Source organism: Vidua macroura, chromosome 16, assembly GCF_024509145.1.
Source record: "Vidua macroura isolate BioBank_ID:100142 chromosome 16, ASM2450914v1, whole genome shotgun sequence".
NCBI classification, from domain to species: Eukaryota; Metazoa; Chordata; class Aves; order Passeriformes; family Viduidae; genus Vidua; species Vidua macroura.
Window position 1 is genome coordinate 6,780,716 of NC_071586.1, and position 23,488 is coordinate 6,804,203.

General features: G+C 40.6%; 2 protein-coding genes across 6 annotated transcripts in view; one reads left to right on the plus strand and one right to left on the minus strand.

Moving 5' to 3' along the window:
• Positions 1-557: 557 nt before the first annotated feature.
• Positions 558-10,289, plus strand: SNN (stannin). 4 transcript variants are annotated; one of them, XM_053991775.1, is made up of 4 exons: positions 559-1,712; positions 2,575-2,695; positions 5,201-5,275; positions 7,597-10,289. In XM_053991775.1, the coding sequence occupies exon 4, from the start codon at positions 7,674-7,676 to the stop codon at positions 7,935-7,937; it is 264 nt and encodes an 87-aa protein (XP_053847750.1). In that variant the 5' UTR covers positions 559-1,712; positions 2,575-2,695; positions 5,201-5,275; positions 7,597-7,673; the 3' UTR covers positions 7,938-10,289. The 4 variants fall into 4 exon arrangements, with proteins under 4 accessions (XP_053847753.1, XP_053847750.1, XP_053847752.1 ...); XM_053991777.1 differs by having other exon boundaries at positions 559-1,708; XM_053991779.1 differs by lacking the exon at positions 559-1,712 and adding an exon at positions 2,056-2,167.
• The window catches only part of TXNDC11 (thioredoxin domain containing 11), a 28,762-nt gene continuing 15,139 nt past the window's right edge, over positions 9,866-23,488 (minus strand). For both annotated transcript variants that reach the window (XM_053991773.1, XM_053991774.1), the window contains 7 exons: positions 23,079-23,191; positions 21,784-21,984; positions 18,558-19,341; positions 15,892-16,037; positions 15,100-15,209; positions 13,606-13,686; positions 9,866-10,939 (listed from right to left, as the gene is read on the minus strand). In XM_053991773.1, coding sequence (XP_053847748.1) covers positions 10,312-10,939; positions 13,606-13,686; positions 15,100-15,209; positions 15,892-16,037; positions 18,558-19,341; positions 21,784-21,984; positions 23,079-23,191 — 2,063 coding nt within the window. In that variant the 3' untranslated portion in view covers positions 9,866-10,311. The remainder of the gene's footprint in view (positions 10,940-13,605; positions 13,687-15,099; positions 15,210-15,891; positions 16,038-18,557; positions 19,342-21,783; positions 21,985-23,078; positions 23,192-23,488) is intronic.

Consider the following 23,488-nt stretch of genomic DNA (forward strand, 5'->3'; position numbering starts at 1 on the left):
CAGCTCCCACGTAAAAGATGACTTGTGTCTGGATGGCTTAGAGAGCAAGTAGAGGAGGTGAGACATCCATGGGGGTACTGGGACATATTTAGCTTTCCACTGAATGAGAATGGAAAGAGACAATGCACCTTGTTTCATGCCTATGGTGGACACTGCATTTAGGAAGGAAAATTTAGTTTTACCCCATAGAAAATTTTGCAGTTGTGCTGGTTTTGGTTAGAATAGAGTGAGTTTTCTTCAGAGTAGCTAGTGTAGGGCTATGTTTTGGATCTTCCTTGAAAGCAGGGTTGATAATTAAAAGTGAATAATAAAATGAAGTCATCTGATTCTTTCCCCCATCCTGCTAATCGGAAGCTTGTTTGCTGACTGGGATTAAACCACAATATAAACTGTGTTGTAAAACAAGTTTTTTCTGTAAGTCATGGTGACTTCCAAACTTGATCTTCAGTCACAGTCTATTCCCTCAAAACTCATTCTGCCAGACTTCAGATGAACCTCAAACAAGTTGGGATCTGTGTTACCAGTAACTATACCACATCAGAGGAGTCGCAATATTCTTTTTTACTCCAGTAATGACCAACTTCAACTGAAGGGTGACAAATCCTGTATTGGGCAATTTCCTAACTGCAGCACCATGGCAGGAATTACCAAATATAATGGGTATACTGGGAATGAGACCTTTCTGCAGGTTTGAAGCAGACGCCCTCAGGGAGGCCGGCGCTGTCTGCTCGGGGCCACGGAAGGAGGGCTGGCCGGGCCCGGCGGGGCCGTCAGTGCCACCCACACCGCGGCGGCTCAGGCGTGGCCTCCGCTAACGGCGTCCCTGCCCTGTTGCTGCCGGTGAAACAAGAAGGCGCCTCTTGAGGGGTCACGGAGGTGTCTGAGGGCTTTTACCCCGGCGGGGATGGCGAGGAGAGCGCTGGGGCTGGGTCAGCGACGTCCGGCACCCTCAGTCCCTGACGGCGGCGGCTGTGCCCTCACGCCCTCGCTTCGACGCCGCGCGGGGCTCAGGGGTGAGGGCTGAGGCGGCGAGGGGAAGGAGCGCGGCCCTTCAAGGGAGCCTTTCAGCCTTCTGCAGGCCGCCGGCGCCGAGACCCGCCAAGCAGCGTCTGGAAAACATGTCCTATGGAAAGTGGCTGAGGGAGCTGGGTTTGTTTAGTCCCGAGGAGGCTCCAGGTGGACCTCATCGCTTTCTACAACTGCCTGAAAGAAGGTTGTAGTGGGCTGGGGGCCGGTCTCTTCTGCCGTGCCCACAGTGAGGGGACCAGAGGAAATGGCTTTAAGGTGAGACGGCGGCTGTTGGGGTAGTCAGGCAATGGAATAGGTTGCCCAGGGCGGTGGTGGCGGCACTGTCCCTAGTGGTGTTTAAGAGGAAGAGGCGTCTGGATGTGGCGCTGGCTGATGTGGTTCACAGATTTAGAGGTGATTGTGATGGTGCTGGGTTGACGGTTCGACTGGGCGGTGTTAAGGATCTCTTCGAACCTCGACGATTCCACGATTCCATGCTTCTGTGATTCCATTCTTACCCCTCGCGGCGCGGGGCGGGACCCACCGCGGCTGTCACGGAAAGGGAGGGCAGGGCAGCGGGGGCCCCGCCCTTCAGCTGTTGCTGCCCGGGCCCCGATTGGCGCCGCGCGGCGCCGCCCGGCCCCCGCTATAAGGCGGAGGCGCGGGAGGGGAAGGAGCTGCCGCGGCCGCGGCGGGGCTGGTGGGTGCGTTGGGGTGCTGCGGGATGGTGACCGCGGGCGAGGGATCCGGGGACGTGGGGAAGCGCGGCTCGGTTCCTTGCGGGGCGGGGGTGAGCGGGCTCGCCGTGCTGTGAGCCGGGAAGGGGGTCGGTGGGGCGGGCAGGGACCCGCGCTGGGGTCGGGGCCGTCTGAGTTTCCCCCGCCCTGGGCCGGGGCCGCCTCTTCTCGCTCTTTGTGTCCGCGTCCGGCCCTGCCGGGTTCCGAGCGATGCTGAGCGCCCCGCAGGCCCCGCGTGGGCCCCGTGGGTGACTCGGGGCTCCCCCGGCCCGTGCCGCCTCGCCCAGGGCTCGGCCCCGTCTCCCGGCGGTTTACAGCCGTGCTGCGGTCACAAGGCGATGCCTCACGGATCGTCGGCGGCTGCTCGGGGTGGGCGCCGGGCTCCTCTCGGCTGGAGAGGCTTGCCCAGTGCGAGCAGTTCGGTACGTGCTGCAGGGTTATGTCCAAACCGACCTTTACAATGACAATCCGGGAGTTTTCGGTAACGCAAGTTGTTCAAACTGAGTCTTGTTCCTTCCTCTGAGTATCTGCAGTGTTCCGTGGCATCTCGTGCTCTTCCTTTTCCTGACATAAGTGTAGGTGTAGACATTACACTTGTCAGTAGATACTGCTTTTGAATCGACCTAAAGAACTTGAAACCAGTTGTGAGACTGTTACCTTGACTAGCAGGTAGCTGAAACAGTAAGGGATCTTTCCCTGACAGTTTGTGCCAGACTGGCACAGTTTAACTACTCGCTAGCAGTTAAACATGATTATGTCACTGGAAAGCCAAAGTGAAAGACACTCAGGATACAGAGCAGCTAGAGACCAATGTGATCCCTCTCCACAGGGGAAGAGTGAGAAAGAAGACTTGCCAGACAAGATCCAAAACCAGTGAAACCTTTGCCTTTGTAATAAGGTGACTCAGAAAGTCTGCGTAGAGGATTCCTAGCCAGAGCTGCTTGGTGCAGGTACGTGACTGACTCCTGGCATACTTGCTGTCTAAAGATTTGAGCTGTGTATTAAAATGGTTTGACTGTCAGAAACACTGGGTGCTGTGTAGCTGCTGTTAGACAAAGCCATTAAAAAAAACCCACGATGACACATTTGGAAAGCTACCTTGAATCTAAATAAAAAAACTTGTTTTTATCAGCAAACTTAATATTGGCATCTTGGTAATTTTTCTAATATATCAAGAATTAAGCTATTCCAGAGGATATATACAACATAGTACTTCTGGTAATGGAATGTCAGAAGTGACTCTTATCATGTCAGGACAGACTTTTCATTAGAGCATCACGTGGTTGTGACACTGATAGATGAAAGTCTGGAGTCTGATGGATGTTTTGCTAGCCATGCAATTGCCTCTGAAGTCAACATGGTCTTAACACTGTAGGCCTGTTTCCAGTTCTGCATTAACTGGCTGACTTGCCTGACAGCAGTTACAGCATAAACCTCCTCCACTTGCTATGCTGCTGAAAAAGTCTGTCTGCTCTTGCAACTGTTGTCATGTCTGGAAAACATCTTAGACTGCTACTCTCTCATCTCTCCATCTTGCTGTCTTCTGTAAACTACCAACTTCTGTGTGGTTTAGCTTATTGCAAAGCTTTAAAAGTGAGTCTTGATTAAGGTATCACTACACGTCATGTGGGAACTAACTGCTGTTCCAGCCAATGCTGTTAGGTATCAGCTTTTGTTCTAGAGTGTCTAACAATTGCCTGAATTCTAAGTTCTTGGAATACTGTCCACAGCTAATTAGCCACAGAAAAGCCCTGTTCTTCTGTTCCTCATCAAAACTATAATAAGGGTTGGGAAAAGATGATTTGCATTGAAGCATTCTACTAAACAGCTCCCTGCTTCTAAAATAGCCTCTGGCCAAGCTCCAGCTTGTGCAAGGTAACTTGGCATTATCACAAGGAGGTGGTATTAACTCGAGTTAATGAAGAATAACAGTGATGCCATTTTTTTTATGTGCAAGTGGTGAAGCCTGAGCACTCCTGTATTGCAAAGGCCTTGCTTTCTATGGGTAGTGTGGGTGCTATACACACTTGTGTGCCAGTGGTAAATGTACAGCACTGATCTTCCCAGTGGGTTCTCCCCTTGTCTTCCATTGGCAAGAGGGGTGTTATGGTGTTGAGTATGTAGCATTCCTCAAAAGGGATTTTACTAGAGAAACAGGAGAAAGCATTTTTCACAATTAGAAGCATGTTGATTTAGAAGCTGTTGTTGGAGGCTTTTTACATAAACAGTTCTTACTGATTTTTTTTTTTAATTAAGCTGAAGGTCACTCTGATAGTTTTATTCTCATTTCTTTACTATGCCCCATTTAACTTACTTTAGGTGGAATACTATAATACAGTAGCTCCCACCTCCTCCCCCCCTCCAGAAAAAAGCCAAAAGACTTAATACTTGAACATAACTGCTTGGTGAGGACTTCAGTATATCTGGGTGAACCATAGTAAACTTGCTTTTGAAGCCTATCCCTATAGCTTTGGCTTGAATGGTAGCAGTGAACATGCCTGTAGGCATTAAAATGGTGAACTTAGCGGCATAATGCCTGTAATAATGAAAAACTTGGTTTAGGAACTAATTTCAGTCTTGCACTGCATTTGTCCCCTAGTAGCCTTCTGCAGTTCAGACTGCCTTTCTGTTTGTCCTTTAGTTACAGCTTCTGAATTGGATAATAAAACTTCACAAATTAATTTCTTGAGTAGAAGCTGGTATTAGGCAAAAAAGAAAAGCAAGTTAATTATGGAAAAATGCTTTCTAGCTGATGTTTTCACTGCTTGATTGCTGTAAGAATTAAAATTGGCTATTTGCAGTTCACATCAGTCATCTGAGTAATCTTGCTAATGAGTTAATATGTGTAGATGCTTGATTTGATAGCAAGTGTGGTGGGAAGGGACAGAGCGTTACAAGTGCCACCAAATATATGGATGGTGCTGGCAATCTCTTTGAAGATCAGGCATTTACAGCCTCTAATATCTTCCAGTAGAAGTGATGAATGAAGGCAGTGCTCATAGGGTATGCTCATAGGGGCTTTTTAGCTCAGGTAGGCTTTAAGGGGAAAGTGAGCCTGAACAATTTGTGGTCTTTAAATCAGTTTAATGGGATCTACAAAATGCAGTATTTCCCCTGTCAAGAAGGGGAGTACAGAGACAGCTTAATCTGGATTCCAATCAGTTGCTGGTGGAAAGAATAGCACAGTGAGCTGTGTGTCCAGAAAACAACACAATCCCAAGGCTTCTCTGGAAGTTCTTACTAATATAGTTACAAATGTTCTGTGCTAAGGGTAGATAGAACTAACACTGCAGGAGAGCTTTAGCTCTAGCTGTACAGTGATCTAAAGCCAGAAAAATAGCAGTGTGAGCTAACAACAACACTATAGCTTCCAAACTATCTAAAGCTACTGTCACACACTATTAATTAGTTGTTTGTGCCATCTGTACAGATGCTTAATACCTGACTTTTTACAGGGTACTGTCTCTCAAGTACCTGAGTGGGAAGAGGATATGCCTGAAGGAAGGATGCCTACACTTTGTCACTGAAAGGTGAAGTTCGTTGAATTCTAAATCAAATAGAAAACATTTGGATTTTTAAAGGTAACCTATGGATTTGGCCAAGAAAGATCTCTTAAGAGGAATCTGTAAGTTGCTGTGTCGGACTCAAAATTATCTAGTCATCAATTAATCACTCTTGTGCATCCTGAAACAAGATTGCCAGAAAATCCTGGTGATAGAGAGGCTGGTGATGTGAACAGTTTCATACTTTATATAGTTGATGCTGTCTACTCAAAGACTGGCAGAGGGGTAGCATCTGCAATAGTTTCCACTATGAAAAACTATTTTCTAGGTGACAGTAACTGCTTAATATAAGGCTATATGCTGACACAAATTGCTGTAGAGGAACAGTAGGCTGTTACAATAGTGCAAGCTCCAGAAGAAGCCTAAATGTGGCTGTGCAGTGTCTGCATGTGAAGCAAGGTGAACTTATCTTTTATGCTGATGCTGTACTGCTTTGGCTGGATCAAACAGTGCTGCTCTTCAGACATGCCCTGAGGAAAATGAACTACATGAAAGTTGCTCTTAATCACTCTCAGCTGATCCCTCTGTGTTGAATAAGCATTGCAGAACCAAGGTGATTATGACAAATCATACACTTCTCTGGCTGCAGTGGGCACACAGCCCTGCTGAGGGTGTGTGGTGTCGTCAGGTTTGGTGTTACTACTTAGGCAAAATTGGGTCTGCAGAATTTGGCTGGTTGTATCACATACACTACAAGCTATTGATTGTAGTTTACAGGGCTGGAAATGTAACCAGAGCGTCTGCAAGTTATGTGACACTGGATTCTAATGACATGTGCTAAACTCTGTAGTGGTGTCCTTGCTGAAATGGTGATACACATGGGTCTGTTATTCCATGACACATCAAGGAAAAAAACTTAGTCTCTGGCTTGAGCCGTCTTGGTAAGGATTCCTGCACTGTAATTGCCTTGACTCATGTTGAAATGCAGGTGAGACTTTTGATGCAGTTGAGCGACACTCACTGTAGCCCAGCGGTCCTGGTCAGGATGGGTTAAGACTGACTTCTTCTGAGGGATTTTTGTATGAAGATGCTGTACTTGCAGCTGAGACTGCAGCAGTGATGGTGACAACGAGCCTTTCCTGGGCAGGTGTATGTGACCCTCAACAGACTGGCAGCCAGAAGATACTCCTGTTACCTCACTGCCAGCCAGTGGGTACAGGTCCAGAGAAAGGCACATGTGCACTTAGAGCTGGCCTTAGAGCCTCTAAGGACTGACCTTTTGTACCTGAAATGGCAGCATTGAGCCCTAACCTGATTTTTACAGTAGTACAGAGGCAGGAGATGGTCCTGGGTAGGACTGGCTCTGGTCTCTACTGTAGTCTTGCATGAATTTGTGTTTTGTTGAAGAGCTAGGGTAGTAGGAAAGAAGCAAATCATTCATTCATTCATTCCCTTTCATGTCCTAGTTGAAGGAAGGCTAGTGAAGCTATCACCTTTGTGAACAGTAACTTTGAAACTAAAGACAAGGCTCACATGACTTTTTAAAATAGGCTTGTGAATTTGGAAGAAGTAGCAAAAGGCATTACTTGTATATTTTTTTCCTGCCCACACTACAGCAAACTAAGGAAGTCTTGGAGCTCCTCTAGTTTCCTGCTGCTGCCTCTCTTCCAATTCCAGCTGCAGTCCTAACAGACTACATTTCTCTTATGTTTTTAAAGCCACTAAGAGGAGCAGAAGCTTCCATTGTGGTTTTTTTAGTCTTAAATACAGCTCTACCTGCTTTTTATGAAAACAGCAACAGATGTTTAATGTGCTCAATGAACAAACAATTAATTATCATGTACCCAGCTCTTGTAAGCAGACAAGACAGACTTATAGTAATGCATTAGCACTGCAGTTACCTTCACAATTAGCTTACCAATCCTGGAATTGTTAGTATATAAGAAGGATGTTTGTAAATTAGCTTTTAAAAAAGGCCAGACACCCAAATGTACTGTTTCTGTAGGATTCCTTGAGGAAAACTAAAGGTAGCTGAATTGCTACCATGTCATGGATTTGAGATTTCACTTGTGATACAGCATTTGTATGAACAGTTTTAAATATCCCTGTGCTAAACTATAATTCCATAGAGCTTTCAGTCTTGTCTTGCACCTCCTAGTGAAAATTGTTACCTCTTAGTAGGCTCCTATCTCAAGCATGTCAGGTTCTGTGATTCTATGACTGAGCAGCATAAAGCACTTGAGTACAAGAGGATCACATGCCCTTGTGGACAATAATATGTATATGCATATAATCTTGCTGAGTGCAGTAAAACTGCACAAATTCATTATTTATTTTTAACCCTGCAGGGGTTTGAAGATGCATCAAGACTGATAGTGAGGACAGAAAAATCTCCTGAAGAAGAGGACAGCCTGAACTATTGGCCATGTCTATCACAGATCACAGCCCCACCACTGGAGTGGTGACTGTCATCGTTATCCTGATTGCTATTGCGGCTCTGGGAGCCCTGATTCTGGGCTGCTGGTGCTACCTGCGGCTGCAGAAGCTCAGCCAGTGTGAGGATGAGGAAAGCATTGTGGGTGAGGGAGAAACCAAAGAGCCCTTTCTGCTGGTGCAGTACTCTGCTAAAGGACCCTGTGTGGAGAGGAAAGCAAAGCTAACTCCAAATGGCCCAGAAGTACACAGCTAACTCGGAGCAACATGCAGATGGGCTACGCTCATGACGTGTAACCAGCAGAAGCATCTCAATACTGTGAAGAACCTGGTCACGTGCAAACTACTCATCAGAAAACACCCTTTTTTTTTTTTTAATAAGAATTAAATAAACTTTGTTTGCAACTGCATGCACTGAGAAGTTACACTTTGCATCAACTAATTCCTCTATGGCAGGAGCTGACTCACCTGGTGTAATGTCCATTGCCGGCAATGGGCACTGGGATATACTGGTGTGAAGAGACTACTACTGTTTTCTGTTACTTGAATGTTTAGCTGAGCCTATTTTGATTGAGCTACTACTGTAATGTGAACACTTTACAACTGTGAACTGTAAATAGGCTGCCAGAAACTTGTTTTGTGTTCTGTAGCATATGGGAATGTGATGTGTATGTAATACACAGGACTTCTGAACCACCACCATGGATGGGACTCCAGACCTTCAAAACCAGATCTGCAGTTAAAGCTTGCTTCTGCTACTAGATTGAGTGTGCAGCCATTAAGTCAGAACTCCTCCTTTGAACAGTTTATTGCACTGATGCAGAGTACTTCATTTGAAAAGAAGGGATAAGCCTTCAATAATATGCTGAAGGAGGAAACACAAGAGCAAGGAAAAGTACCTTTAGCTGCAGCTATGTTGGTTAAGCTTTTGGCTGCTAGGACTGAGTTCTACATGTAGCCACTGCAAGGAAACTGCCATTTTGATGGGTTCCAACCTGGGAACTTATGATGGATACTGAACCCTCAGGGAAAGTCCAGATGGATTCCAGGTGTTTGAAATGGCAGTAGAGCAGGCTTCTGTCTTCCATAGGTCTGTGTGCTGAAACTGCATAAGTGGTTACTTAGCAAAACTGGCTTAAGTGCAACTAGTATGAATTCTTCCTAGAACCCTGGTTTGTGTACTTAGGGTGTATGTTAACAGCCTGTTACAAAAAGGCATTTTGTAATACATACAGCCAGACAACTCTAGAATTCAGTTAATGTATCTTGTATATAACTTTTGATGGAACTGTACTACAACAGGAAAAGTTTGTCTTTTCTACTGTTGATAGGGGCAAGGGTTATTGCTGGTGAGTTTGTAGAAGTTTTTAGCTAGCAATGGCCAAGTCCTTCCAGATAATATGTATTTCCTGTTCTGTGCTGGCATTCAGCTATAGGAACTGTAGAAAGGTGTTAAATGGGAAGTTCTGGACTGCAAAGGATTGGGGGGGAGAAGGAACAACATGAGCAGCCAATGGCAGCTTATGTATTCTAAAATTCTTTGTGTAGGCACACATGCTTAGAGGTCACTAGCCTGTTTTCTATTACTTTATATGTGGCCTCCTTTGCATACTGATGTTTTTAAACACTTAATTGCCTAGCCTTAATTCAGCTCCAGAGGAAGCATTAGACTTGCTTCTTGTACTTGTACATATGGAATAACTTAAGGCCTAGCAAGCTTGCTTGAGAATTTTAACTATATGCAAGACAAGAATGGCCTAGACAAAAAGTTCTCCCCTTCTTCTAAACTAAGATATTGAATTGCTTTGTTAGTATTACATTTGCCTTTTTAAAATTGAAAGCTGTAATTTGAAGCAAAAAAATGCCGTCAATAGTAAAAAGCTCCTGCTGTTGCCTCTTGAGTACAACATATGGGGTACAGCTGATAATGTTCTTACCCTGAGACATGCTTTTTAAAATATTGCTCTCAAGAGACTTGCATGTATAGACAGACCTGTACACTTAAATAGCTGTATTTGAGACCTCTTAAAAGCAAAGAAAAAAATGATTAATTCAGTAAGACTTCCTCTAGTTTTCAGTAGAGAACAGTTCACATATGGCTTTTGTGGTTTCTAGGGTCAGAATACCAGTATACAAAAGTGATACAAAGTGTTGAAGATCGGGAACAGAACAGCTGTAGCAAGATGACTTTGTCCATTCAAGTTTACTGATTACACAGATGAATTATCTATTTTCAGCACAGAGAATGCAGTGTAAAGGGCAAATTTCAGAAATTATGGAAAAATATAAATCAAAGGTCTGATTTCCCTTCTAGCAGCTGTAAGAGAAAGCCAGTGAAAACTAACTGGTCCTTAGAGGTGCTGCACACTGCTGCCCCTGCAAACCAGTATCTTTCATTTAAATGGATGGGTGTTTGCAAGTTAGTGCAATAGTAAAGTGCAGAAAGTGTTTTCCATTCTCCTCTTCTCTTAAGATGGGGGTATCTAATAAGTTGTTCAAGTATACAAAAATATTCCATTTGATTTTTCTTTTTCTAGATCATGTGGGGAAAGTCTTTATTTACAATGAATGTCAATAAAATTTGCATAAATGCCTACCCAATACTGCATCACTTGACCTTGTGTATGCAATTATTCTGTCCTATTTCCACTACTGTGCTCTGTCTCTATGGTATCAATATTATCAATCCTTTTTTCCTCTAAAGCAGCAGTAGCTGTTGAAAGTGATATATCGTTATCTTCAGAAAGTGTTTGCTCAGATTGAAGGGGCTCTTCAATTTCATCTTTGCTCTGTAGCTTTCCTCCTCTTGATGCCACCAGAATTCTCAGTAAAGCATTTTCTTTAAGGAGGTTTTCTGATGCATCAGCTAATTCTTGAAGCTTTTCGGCCATTTCTAACAATTCTTGATTCTTCTGGTCATATGTAGCCTGTAACAGCTCACTGTGGCGCTTCAGTATCTTGTGCTGCTTTTCCAGTGTGTGTTTTTGCTGCTGTAGTCTCTGTTCCTCTCTCCTGGCTTCAGAAAGCTGTGCTTCAAGCTGGTCATGGGCCTGATGAAGGGCACTGATTTCTGATCTTAACTTCTGAATTTCTCTCTCTAAGTGTGAGATGTGTCCTTGCTGTAGAACTGACTCTTTATGTAGGCATTCTTTGGTACAGGGCTCTGACGAAGAAAGACTTGAGTGATGTAAAATAAATTTCAGGAGATTAGGAAGGTTAACTGAAAAGTCTTCAGGGAACTTCACACTTTGCTCCTTCCTAGAAGGACATAACAAGTTAATAGTAAAAGTACACTGGAAGGTTAAGCATAATTTTACCTAAGCATCTGCTGTTTAACTCCAACTTGATACCTTATTTTTTTATCAAGTATGGTTAGTACAGCAGCTAAGAGAAACCTAAACTCATGTAATAGAGATAGATCACACAGATTTTCTTTTGATGTTCACTTTCCCCTGTGTTCCAGTCTGGGTGCTCTAAGCATCTCTGCATGGGACTGGTATTTGAAGAAAGAATTCTGTTAAATTGCAGAAAAGAGATTTCATTCTTAAAAAATAAGTATTCATGATCATGGGTTATGAGCTTCAAGTATAAAGGGAAACATCACTGTATGATCAGAGTACAGTGCCATTAGTATTTGTAAGCTGAAGGATGATGTTTAAGTGTTCCTAAGTCTACACATACTATTAGAATTTAAGTCCAGATCTATACAGCTACCCTCTATTCTGAACCTGTTTTCCTGGAAGCAGTAACTTAGTGAGTTCCAGCACCTGAAAGCCATGGCAAGGGAGCAGTTTGCTTTTAAACAGTAAGTCACCTTAGTGAGAAGGCCCTTTTACTCTCAAAAAAAAAAAGAAATCTCTTTACTTTCTCCTTTTATTGCTTTGTCTTTATGTCAGAGGTGATGAAGGAAGCAAACCAAACAAGGTTTTTCTGTTGGTGTATTCCCCCTGTGAAGCTGTGAATACTAAGCCCAGCACATGGAGCAGGTAAGCCTCCCTACTTTCTACAACAACACAAACTGTTACAACAAGAGAGGCCAAGAACAGCAAGTACCAAATTTCTTCCTCGAGACTATCAACCACTAAAAAACACCAGCTCCAGCTATGACAAATGTTACAATTACTGCCCTTTGTGAGCCATGTGCACACACACCAGGCTAAATTGTCCTCTAAGGACTGGAACTGGCTCTTCTCTTTCTGATCCACTTCCATCTTCAGCCTTTCACTCAGCATGTTCAAGTGTAACACAATTTCACTTCCTCCTGCAGCACAGCCACTTCCACCTCACCCTGTACAACTGGGAAGCCAGCTAATAGCTTATTACTTTGGGTCTGCTCCAGTTTTGCCAGTCAGCAGCATATTCTCTCTTTCCTGAGGCAGTCATCAAAACAAGGAAGGAAAGCTTAGTTTGCTTCCATCTGGCTGTCAAATTCATGACTAGAGTAATGGTAAGTAGCATATATTCAGATACGGGTTAATTATACAAGTGAGAAAAAGGACTGAGAATAAGCCCAAACAAAAAAAATTGCAAAGCAATAAAGCCAGATTCAAGTATAAAGCATAAAGCCTCCTGCAGCTCCTGTACAACACACACCACGGACAACTCTTGTGTGCCCTTGCATGTGACATTGTGTCCTGAATCGGTTACAATGTGCATCTGGAAGAGGGAATTCCTTCGTTACCAATTACATTTCCCTCAAAAATGCCTTCTGTAAAATCCAATTCATAAACATGTGGGATATAAAAACATTTCATTTCATTTACTGAAAACTACTTACTGTACATCAGGTAGAAGACAGATACCATATTTTATCAATAATTCAAGAACTTCAGTCAGATGAGGCTCCTGCTCATCAAGATTAAGCTATTTCTGGTAGAATGAACACCATGAGTTTTCCTCCCCTGCAGATTCCTGGTGATGGACCAAGTTACTCTTGTAATTACCATCAGCAGTTGCTCAGCTGACTATCAGCTCCCATCCCAGATTAATGAATCATGACATAATTTAGGCAAAAAATAGTCTACGCTAAATCAAAACTGACTCACTATATTGTGGTAATGTTTTATTACCTCACCATCCATTTTTATAGATCAAAACCACAGCATGTATCAAAGAAGCTAAAAGGCTATTTAGAACAAATAGCAGAACAAAATATTAACAGCATGTGGTGGAAAGAAATTGAGAAGAGAGTTAATTTGCAAAAATTGTCTCATAAGGCAAATGGATAAGAAGCTGCATAAAAAAACCCTAATATGAGGCACCTTTATATCCAAAATTAATATATGACTATTCTAGTAGTCCTACAGGTACTACAATTACTATCAGATCCTAATTTTCTTGATTACCTACATGCATCAAAACATAAACACTGGAGAGGAAAAGCAGGAGTGAAAGCAATGACTAGAGGTAAAGTACCTTTATAAAGCCAGTTGGAACATTATAAAAATAATCTTAATAAAACTACTCAGTCTGTCCCTCCAGAGACTGTCTAGAGCATTACAGAGACCAAGACAAAATGAGTACCTACAAAAAGAAATAGGGAGCCAATCAGTTGGAAGCTGGGGTGGCTCAGAACTGATATAAACAAAACTCTTTCTGTACTGGATTAAAACATGAATGGCAAAAACTTAAGGCACAGGTTTAGAGATTTTGTGGTAGGTAACTGCCCAGTACCAGAAGACTGAATTCCCATTTGCTGATGGTAAGAGCCCTTGAGGGAGAAGAGTGGAAATCTGTGAGTGTTGGTTGGGTTATTTTGTTGTTTTGCTGGTGGTTTTTTTCATGAGAATATGCATGTCGTAAGAATGCGTATACAGAAATTAATTACTCTTTGGCTTTTTTCTCTACTAAGACACTTAACCAGATAATTACTACAGCTCAGTAAAATAGAAGTTAAAAAACCACAGGGACAAGAATTACATTACCTCTGATGAGGAAAAAATAAAATGGTTGGGAGACGGTCTGTCATAAATTCCCAGGGAAGGTCATTTCGAGTCACATCAATTCTGTGAGGAAAAGACACACTGATGAAGAGAAGAGGCAGATGAACAATCTGCAATTTCTTGTAAAATGCCATTTTAGGGATTGGGAAGAAGGAAATCTAAGTATCTGTGAAAGTAAGTCTAAAAGTGTTCTGCCAGAAATACATTGTGCATATGAGTCAGCAGAATTAATTACCAATATTCAAGATGACGACTCTCAGTTTAACAAATACCTGTGTGGTTTTTTTCTCTAGAATAGCATGTTCAATACTGCAACTGCTCTCAGCCAGCAATTAAACCCCAGTTGCTCACTGTGTACACACAGTGCACACATCGTGTACACATCTTCCTTCTGAGACAGACACACCAAACATGAGACAAGTTATTTTTAGTTATTCCTTTGTTCCTCAAGTACATCTCTTAATATTGTCCCCTCAAGCAGTGTTGGGAGTAAGTTATTTTGCTTCTTCCAAGGACAAGCACATGCTTAAAGGCTCTTTTTTCCTAAAGCTATGAGTAAAAAGGAACACTTAGTTCAACTGTTTGTTACTGTTTTCTTCTGCATTTTAGGGCTTCTTTTAAAAAATAAATTTAATTACAAATTACTATAGAACGAAACAGACAATCACATCAGTAATACTGCTGTGAAAATAATGGAGCAAAGGAGAGAACTTCAAAGTCAGGCAAGAGAATGAGTGTAGCCTTGGCAATAGCATCACATCTGTGGCAATAAAGCCACAATTACAAACAGATGAAAATCCAGATTTTTAATTGATTTATTTTTTCTCTACATCTCATGCTGTCTCCTGGAATAAGTTCAGTCAGAATCAAATAAAGCAATCAGAGCAGATGTTTTAAGTGTTTATGCATTATTATCACATACATGAACAAGAGTATTTCAGGTGCACTGAAACATTAATAACCTTGGAAACACCAAAGAAAACAATGGGTTTTTTACATATAAAATGTATTTAACGTATATATTAAAAATATACATTACACACATGCATATATAAATATATTTCTGTAAACTAGTTTGGCTGGAGTAGATTTAATTTTCTTTATTATAGGATGTAGGTTGCCATTTTAGATTTGTGGTGCAAATGGTATTGCTAACAAATATATACAAATAGCATATTACTATTTGCTACAAATCATCACAAAGTTATGGATTCACTTCCTGAAATGAGGAAGTTTCAAGGTTATTTGCACAGTTTAAAAATTAATTTTAATGAAAGTGGATAACTACAGTAGTGAGATTGAAAACCACCAAATATATACAAAGGAAAACAAAACAATGCATTCGAAGAGAAATTAAGCAGATGACATTCACATCTATATGGCACAGTTGTAGAGAGAAAAAAGTATTTATTTTCTACGCTGATGACCTCAATGATCTTACATTATTCTGGAAATATGAAACCAGAATCTTTTTACCTTGCCACAGTGAAACTGTCAGGAGGCAAAAGCCGAGCAAGTTGAATAAAGATGTGATTAAGAGAAGCACAGAATCCACACCACTGTGCGTAATACAGCAGCAAGACATTCTGGAAAATGAAATGGAGAAGAGTTTCATTATCTACTGGAGGTAATCTGCAGAAAGGAGGACTAGTTTTCACACCATCTAGCATGGGAACTCTTGAAATGTGAAAGCAAATTTTTTCCTAATATTAATGAACTTTATTGTAAGTTATTCACTGCTGCTCTCTGACTACTGAGTTAGCACACAAAAATTATTGGGGAATTCTCTTTCCATAAAGTCAAAATGAAAAGATTATTTCGTTTGGGATCATTCCCTTTAAGTGAAAATGCACCAAACTTTACTACTAAACTTTACTACACAAGTTCTTTTGCAATCTTAAATTCCTATATATCTAACACTGACTATACACTTCATATGGGGGGAAAAATGATGTCCAGACTTCTGCTTTCTTCCTCCAACTTGCCAGTTGGGCAGGGCTTGGGGCTGCTGGAAACCAACTGGAGATGCAGACATTCGCTGCAGACTTGAATGACAACAGATTTTCCTTACTATTACATATTTTACAAAATCAAGGCAATTTAACTGTACTCAGGATGACATCTGTTTTCATGGCATGCAATAGGAAAGCTTTTGAATTCTTACAAAACACCATATTTTATGTTACAAGTAAGAAAAACATATCAATATTAAACACCCCCTCCTTAAAGTCTGTGCCATGATCTGGAAGAAAGCTGCTGAGGCGTTACCTTGGCACTCAGGAACACGGTCTGGTGAAAGGTGTTCGTGGTCACTTCAGTGACCACATGCTCTTCATCAAAATGGACTGAAGGGTCATCAACCAGATGCCTTTTCAACGGACTGTAGAGAACACTGAAATTTTTAATGAAGTTCTCTGAAATGAAATTGATACATACCAAAGTTATTACGGTTTTGCAGAGGTGATTTTGGCACTTTTTGCTTTAGAATTCAGAAGAACTTACAGAGAAAATACAGACTGAAATCTGCTTTCACGTCATTAATTTCTTACAGTTTGATATCAACTCTTGAGTAACCACAACTGATGTAAAAACAGGATCAAGCTTCACTGTTAGTTTTTAATTTTGCTCATTACAGTCTTGTCAGATGCCACACCAGACTTTAATCTTGTGTCAATGTGCCATAATAATATTATATTCTCCCAATCACATACCTGCTAAATCATAAATAGTAACTTCTCCATTTATTAACTTCTACATATATTGAAAGGCTCCACTTATTTCCACATTTATTTGAATGTTTCCTTCCATTTTTAATTACTTTCTCTGCAAGTCTTTTCTTTTGACCTTTATCTGCTATAAATACATATAAATATATATTGATAAATAATATAGATTATAATATAAAGATAATGTTTATATCTAATAGATATATATATAAATATATAAAAATAAATATCTGCTATTCCCACGCCAATATCACCAATCCCCTTTTGTCTACCAGTAACCACCTTCCTCTTTGTTCTATTTTCTCCTTAATTTTAAGATATTTAGCAAGTAGCTGGCCAGTGGTAAAAATTTAAATTAAGCTCCAAAGCCCTCAACTACCTTCAGCTACACTACTCTGAGCCTGAACTACATTCTCTAAATTGCTGCAAGGTTATCAGCAATATCTTTCTTTTCAGCTTGGATAGAGAAGTATGCATTAAAAAATAAGTGTATTAAATAATCAGGAAAAAAGGTAAAATATGAAAAAAAAATTTGTTTGATCAAACAGAAACAACTTTGTGCTTGTATTTCCAGCATAAAAACTAGGCCCAAGTAAAACTGGCACTTTTGTGCAGACATACAAAATACCAGATCATTGATTTATCTCTGAAATGTGAACAGGAGTACATTTAGTTCCTTATTTACTATTCAGCATTTCATTTAATTCTCACACCAGGCTAAAAGATGCTTGTTTTCTTTTCAGATCTCCAGATTTGGAATACCTATGCATGATAAAATAGTAACTGAAAGGAAGGGGTTAATTAAAATATAATTTCTAAAAACCATCTGTAAAGACTGAGATCTGACAAGGGTATTAAGCAACAATCTGTTTTGATATTATGAAATATCAAGTTAAAATCTTAAGGAATTAAAACAAAATTAAAATAAAGCACAAATCCCAATCATAAATCAAAGACTCCTTGATAAAATATGTAGAAGCAGAAGTTTTGTGGATGTTCATATGATGGAACAGAAATGTACTGAATTCTACTCTGCAGAGAAACCCTCATCATGCTCAGGAAATCCTGTGACCTAAGAAATGTTTGAGACAGAAAGTACTGGGAGCACAAAGGGGAAGGAAATTTATATGTCCTCATTCTGATCTTAATATTTCCTAAAAAACCTTTTATGGTCACTGAGGTGTTTGTTTGTTTTTCCAGGGTCTTTTCCTGGAGGTTGGGACAGAGACAGGATACAGGGCTGCATGTGATCCTTAGTAAGAACATGGTTATTTATTCTATGTTGCACATCTTTTTGTACTTACATTTCTGGCAAAAAGGAAATGTAACTGGTGCTATAAGACTTATAGTGATATATGTTCTTGAGCAATTTATTTTAATAGCTGAATTTTCTTCCATGTTTACTTACATAGCTAACATTAGGAAACCCAGTATTTTCTGAAGGCAGACTCAGTTTTGCACATCAGCGTGACAGGCAAATGCACACGGCTAGGAATATTTTGTCTTATTCACAAACTCGCAAATAAATCAGAACTGCAATCCTTGAGCTGTTTTGTCAGGGTTTTTTGTTTGTTTTGCTTGTTTTTCTGGGTTGTTTTTTTTCTTCCTCCTCCAATTCAGACAGGAAATAACAATAATTGGCAGATTTGGCCACAACCACTTCAGAGCTCTACCTTGTTACCTTGAAAACAGAGACACTTCTCAGAATTAATGTAAAGCAATTTAAGTTGGTTTCAGAGGACAGGGAAGTCTCTGCTGCTAAGTGGTCAGTATCTCCCAAAATTCTGTAATATTTTAGAATACAGAACAGCTGAGCAAACACCAACACCATCATTAATATACAAGTGCCTTCTGTAATCAGGTATTTTAGATAAACAGAAATATTTTTCCACACACAAGTTAATTTAGATTTTAGCAATTCCACCAATTCATCAGGCAGTCAAGAATCACACATTTTAAGGTTCAATTCTTATAAAGCAAATTACTTATGGTATAAGGAACTTAGCTCTTACGTTACCTAGAATATGATTATGTTCTAGCCAACAGAATAATTCATAACTGCTTGGTTAACTACTAAATAGAATAAATTACAATTCACACTGTTAACTCCACAAAGTAGTCTCACTTTTCAAAATGGCATTAAGTTTTCCATTCCTGCTTGGAAACACAATTTTCTGAATGCAAGCATTTGTATAATGAATACTGTACCCAGGGTAGGTCCAACAAGTGACTGATTCTGGTCCAGGACATAGTGCACTTCCTCTTTCAGGTCAACAATGGCAGCAAATTCCTTAAGATGAGTAGATCTTGATGCTCCTAGTCTCTCTGCATATATCCAAAAAAGATTTGAATCCAGTAGATAGAGATTCAAGGTTTTGTTGGTCCTGCAGCTCAGACCAGTAATGTTCGTGCTACTAATATTAAGGTCAGGAATAAAACAATTCCTATCCTCAATGTGAGGAATAGAAAATTGAGTGTTATCTTTCTTCCCATGGGAAGAAAATGCTACTTTGGGGGTCTGAAAGATGGTCTTCTCAGAACTAATGAAACTTAAAAAATGCCTGTTTACTGTCCTGCAACATGCAGTGTAATAGCTAAAGGGACTATAGAAACTTAAGAAATTGCTGCATTCTATGGTATTTGATATTACTTGAAAAAAGGTATGTTCCTGGAGGTAGAAAGAGTCCAAAGCTGCTTCTATCTCTAAAAAGTTACAGTGTGGCACATGGACTTTATCTGGTTTGACACCAAGAGTCTGGTTAACACAGAGCTCACAGACGTTGTGAGTTCTGGAGATCGAGTGCCACTGCGGAAGCACCACTGTGTTACAGCACGGGTACTTGGCTATGGGGAACGTTTCGGAGAACTTCAGGTGTGCATCTGTTACAGAGGAATCAAAAGCTGGTGAATCAGAGTCTCCTGCATGCTGAAGATCTGCCTCAGCTGCCTGGCTTTTATTACACTTGTGGTATTCCAAGGCCACTTTGGTAATCTGTGAGGGGGAATAAAAGAGAGAGAAAAAAAAAATCAAGACTAACTGTCCATAGTTCACCCAAATGCAGTTATCTGTTGCAGGCTGAACAACATGACAAGCAATCAGAGTTGGAATTTCAGAAACATGAAGCTGAGTAATCTTTGTTCTTTCAGAAAATTACAGGGGGCTCTGACTTGACAACAAAGTTAAATTTTCAGGTATTTCAGCATATAAACACTGAATACACAGAAAAACAAAGCCACTTTAAAATATTATTCAGTCCACCACACTGATTGTAAGGTCCCCTATGCAACATATTTATTTCAGTGCAGTAACACTACATTTTATGGCTAAACCTCACTACACAAAGCATTACTGAGTAGAGGTTCCTGAATTTCCCTCATTTTCCAGTAGGAGGAGAAAATACATGAAAGCATTCCCATATGAAAAGGGAATAGAGATTTCTTCTGGCATAGATAGTGCACAGATTTTGTAATAATCATTAAGAGTGTTGAAGCAAAGTTTGTATTCTCCCATACTCCAAGTGTACTCTGCGCATTGTAACTTACTGGGAGAAGAAAGAAAACAGGAAAAAAAAAAAACCAACCTGTCCCTCCATGCAAACATTTCTATGCTACATCACCAGTTTGTTTTTCATAACCAAGGGTAAACAAGCAGAGAAAAAGGGACATCTATGGACCATACAAGGAATTCCCTTTCTGGGAGACAAGTAACAGAACATGGCAAGAAAGAAAAATGAGAGAGGACGTTTCTTATCATTCTTATTAGCACACTAAACAAAATACAGAGCGTGCACACACTGCTTACAGAAGAACACTTAGACAGAAACCATTAAAATTATCAAAGGGGAGTTGAAATGTCACATCCAGGAGGACACAGGACCCTCTGATTTAACATGTGGTCTACAGCAACACTTTGTTACAGTCTTCTAGAATTAGCTGTTAGAAGTTTTCATCCTGAAAAGGCTTAACTGAATACTTGAAAAAAACTTGGCCCCTCACACTGTAACCCTAGCCTGGAGATTTGGACTACCTAGAGAAACTTGAGAAGAGATTATGAACAGAAAACCAGATGTGCAGTAAGAAATCTCATTTCAGTGAGCTGTGATCAGAAAACAAATTTTGCTGTGAGAGATTTCAACATTCAACTTGAGAGCCTTGTTCTCTGCAACTGCCTTACAGTCAAGTGGTTTCATTGCTTGATGAAACCCACAGGCTGGCTGCAGTAAACAGCTCTTCCCAGGGTAAACAAGTTGCATAATATCTCCCTGTCAAAGTGAAGCTATACAAGGTCAATGGGACTATTTTGTATCTCATTTCATATTTTGATAAACGCTGCTTTTTAGAAGAATGAAATTTGAAATGGAACATCCACCTTATACTGCACTGATTTGATAGAAATAAGTGGTACCTGTTACTAGAATGTTTCATCTGTGACAAGCACCACTGAATAAAGCCTACCAAACAGAAGACAGGTTACTAACAAGAGTAATGGCAGTTCTTTTCCAGGCATAGACTTCCCCAACCCTACTTCACAACAGTCTAGTGTACCTTTTATTGTGTCTATTTAGTTTGGTTAAATATTGTATATTTACAATATTTATAATAAGTTACTTTCATTTTTTTCCTTATTGTTTCAGACACTGCAATATTAATTAGGCCTCCTTGTGGAAACTACACATTCCAGGACACAGATGCCATGTAAATAAGTCAGCACTGTCACAAAAACTCAGCCCTGCTTGTGATGCTTGTCTGTTCCACACTGCTTAGAGCTACATGAGCACACTGGGATGAGCAGCTTTGTGTTATAATAAATGGGATGATGGGTTCCAGCTGAAAAATAGCCCAGGGACAAAAAACTAGTTTTCAGCCAAGTTTATTTCCCTATCTCATTGCTGCACAACTCCACAAACTCCTGTTCTAGGCAGTTCAGAGGAGAGTAAATTGGAAGGTGACTAAGGAACACACAGGATATAAAAATCAGATTGGCTCTGAGTAGTTTGATTGGGCTGTATCTCACTGTCTGGTTTTACAAATAACACTGTCTGGTTTTACAAAAGATCCATTCGTCATTGCACAAGCACCTCTGGAAGGACACAAGAGGAGAAATAGAACGGGGTGGACAAAACACACAAATCTTCAGTTCTAGCTGGGGAAGATCTGCATCTCTAACACTGCACACACCACGAAAAGTAGGAGGTCAAGGAAGAGTTAGATGCTTGTTCTGAACAGCTGTTGAGTGAGACAAAGGCACATTGTGTGAGATGAAAACCAGTGTAAGGGAGGTGTGATAATAAGGCTTGAAAAAGTGGTTTTAAACAAAACCAGATACTTGGAACAGTGAGCTAAAATGAGGTATCTGTCACAATTAAGCTCAGACCCCTGACCACAGCTCTCATGTTGTAGTATTTTTGAAGTTAAAAAAAATTATTTCACTTACTTCATCTAAAAGAGGATGAATTTCTGCTAGGGGATTATAAGGTATAAATATGAGAAGTGCTGGTCCTTTCTTCAGCTCATTGTTTAGAAGAAGGCTTTTCCCGCCATGTGGTCTCAGCCAGCGTATGAGCATCTCCCGATTTTCCAGAGCCCACTTGCAAATGTTCTCAGCAGTGAAGTTCATTATGTCTTTTGGATAGACCTTGGAGGGGGAAAAATAGTTTTGTCCTCACTTGATTTAGTAACAAATGCAGTTCTTCAGTATGGCATGCATTGTTACTGTAGTGACTAGAACTTTCTAAATTCACAGAATCACCAGGTCGGAAGAGACTTTCGAGATCATCGAGTCCAACCCATGCCCCAACACCTCAACTAAACCCTGGCACCAAGTGCCACATCCAGTCTTTTTGTAAACACATCCAGGGATGGTGACTCCACCACTTCCCTGGGCAGTAAGTGTAATAAGTGTCAGCAAACTTCAGCATTTCATACAAGCTTTCCAAATGCTCATCAGATTATAGTAACATCCACAAGCAAAACGGATTCTACCAGGGAAGCTCCTCTTTCTTTTACTACATCTTTATAATCCTGACTTTTCTCAATAGTACAAATTTTCTTTGTAAGTGAAAGAGCTTTAAGCTGGTATCATCATATATTTTAATTTATGTAAAGTTAGAACATTCCTCCCACTATTCAGTCACCATATTAACTCATTTAAAATTAGCCTTTTAAGACTCAAACATCAAGGCTGCATTTAAAACTGGTATTTCTCATTTCTGAATGCAAAGGAAAGACATATATAATAAAAGGTGCTCACAGGTTCTAGGATCAGTTTTAATATATTCAGGCAAGTTTATTTTATATAATTAGCACAAAAAAATTATTTTTATGCATTTTATGTTATTTCACCCAAAATATCCCTGTTTTCCCTAGTCTCAATTGAATAAAATACACATCACAATACCTGTTTTCACAGAGTTTACACTCATGGTGCCAGTGTGGGTAGGTAGTGTCTCTATGCCAAATAGTAAATCTGAAAGTTAGTTTTTTCATCCTTAACTTTTCAAAAAGCAGGGCACATGGATTAAGAGTTATTATAGATTCAATTAATTGAATCTGTGTGATTTTTCTGATCAGTGCTATGTTATACCTTTAAACCAAAATGGAAGTTTTCACTGTTCCTACTATCCCTCCACAAAATCTTTGTCAATATACTCATTCAAGTAGTCTTCTAACTCTGATCCCTGAGCATCCCTGTACCACATCAGAGTCTTTACAGCACACAGCAATACTCACAAGAGATGTGTTGGCATGTCTGTGCAAATACACACTGCCAGAGTGCACCAGGGAGATCTCCTCTGCCACGCGTTTATCTGTGACCACTCCAAAGCGGATTGTCCCAAGGTAATCTGAAAGGGCACGTTTGCAATCTTTGAAAACATTTACATACACTGAACTCCCCTGGAACACCACCCTCAAACCAGAACACACAACAGTGCTGTGTAAAGGCACAGAAATCTGTGAAGAGCTACTGCCAACACTGGTGATTATGGCAGAAGAAAGATGGCAAGAAGCACAAACGTGCTCCCCTTCTGCAGTCCAGGTAAAGAGCCCTGTCTATGTAACCTCAATTGTCCAAATTCTCAATTTGCTTAGGAAATACAGAATCTGGTATCACAGACACACCTTGCTGTGGTTTATGGCAT

Coding starts and splice junctions, on each gene's coding strand:
- SNN (XM_053991778.1), top strand. CDS start 7,674: ATGTCTATCACAGATCACAGCCCCACCACTGGAGTGGTGACTGTCATC.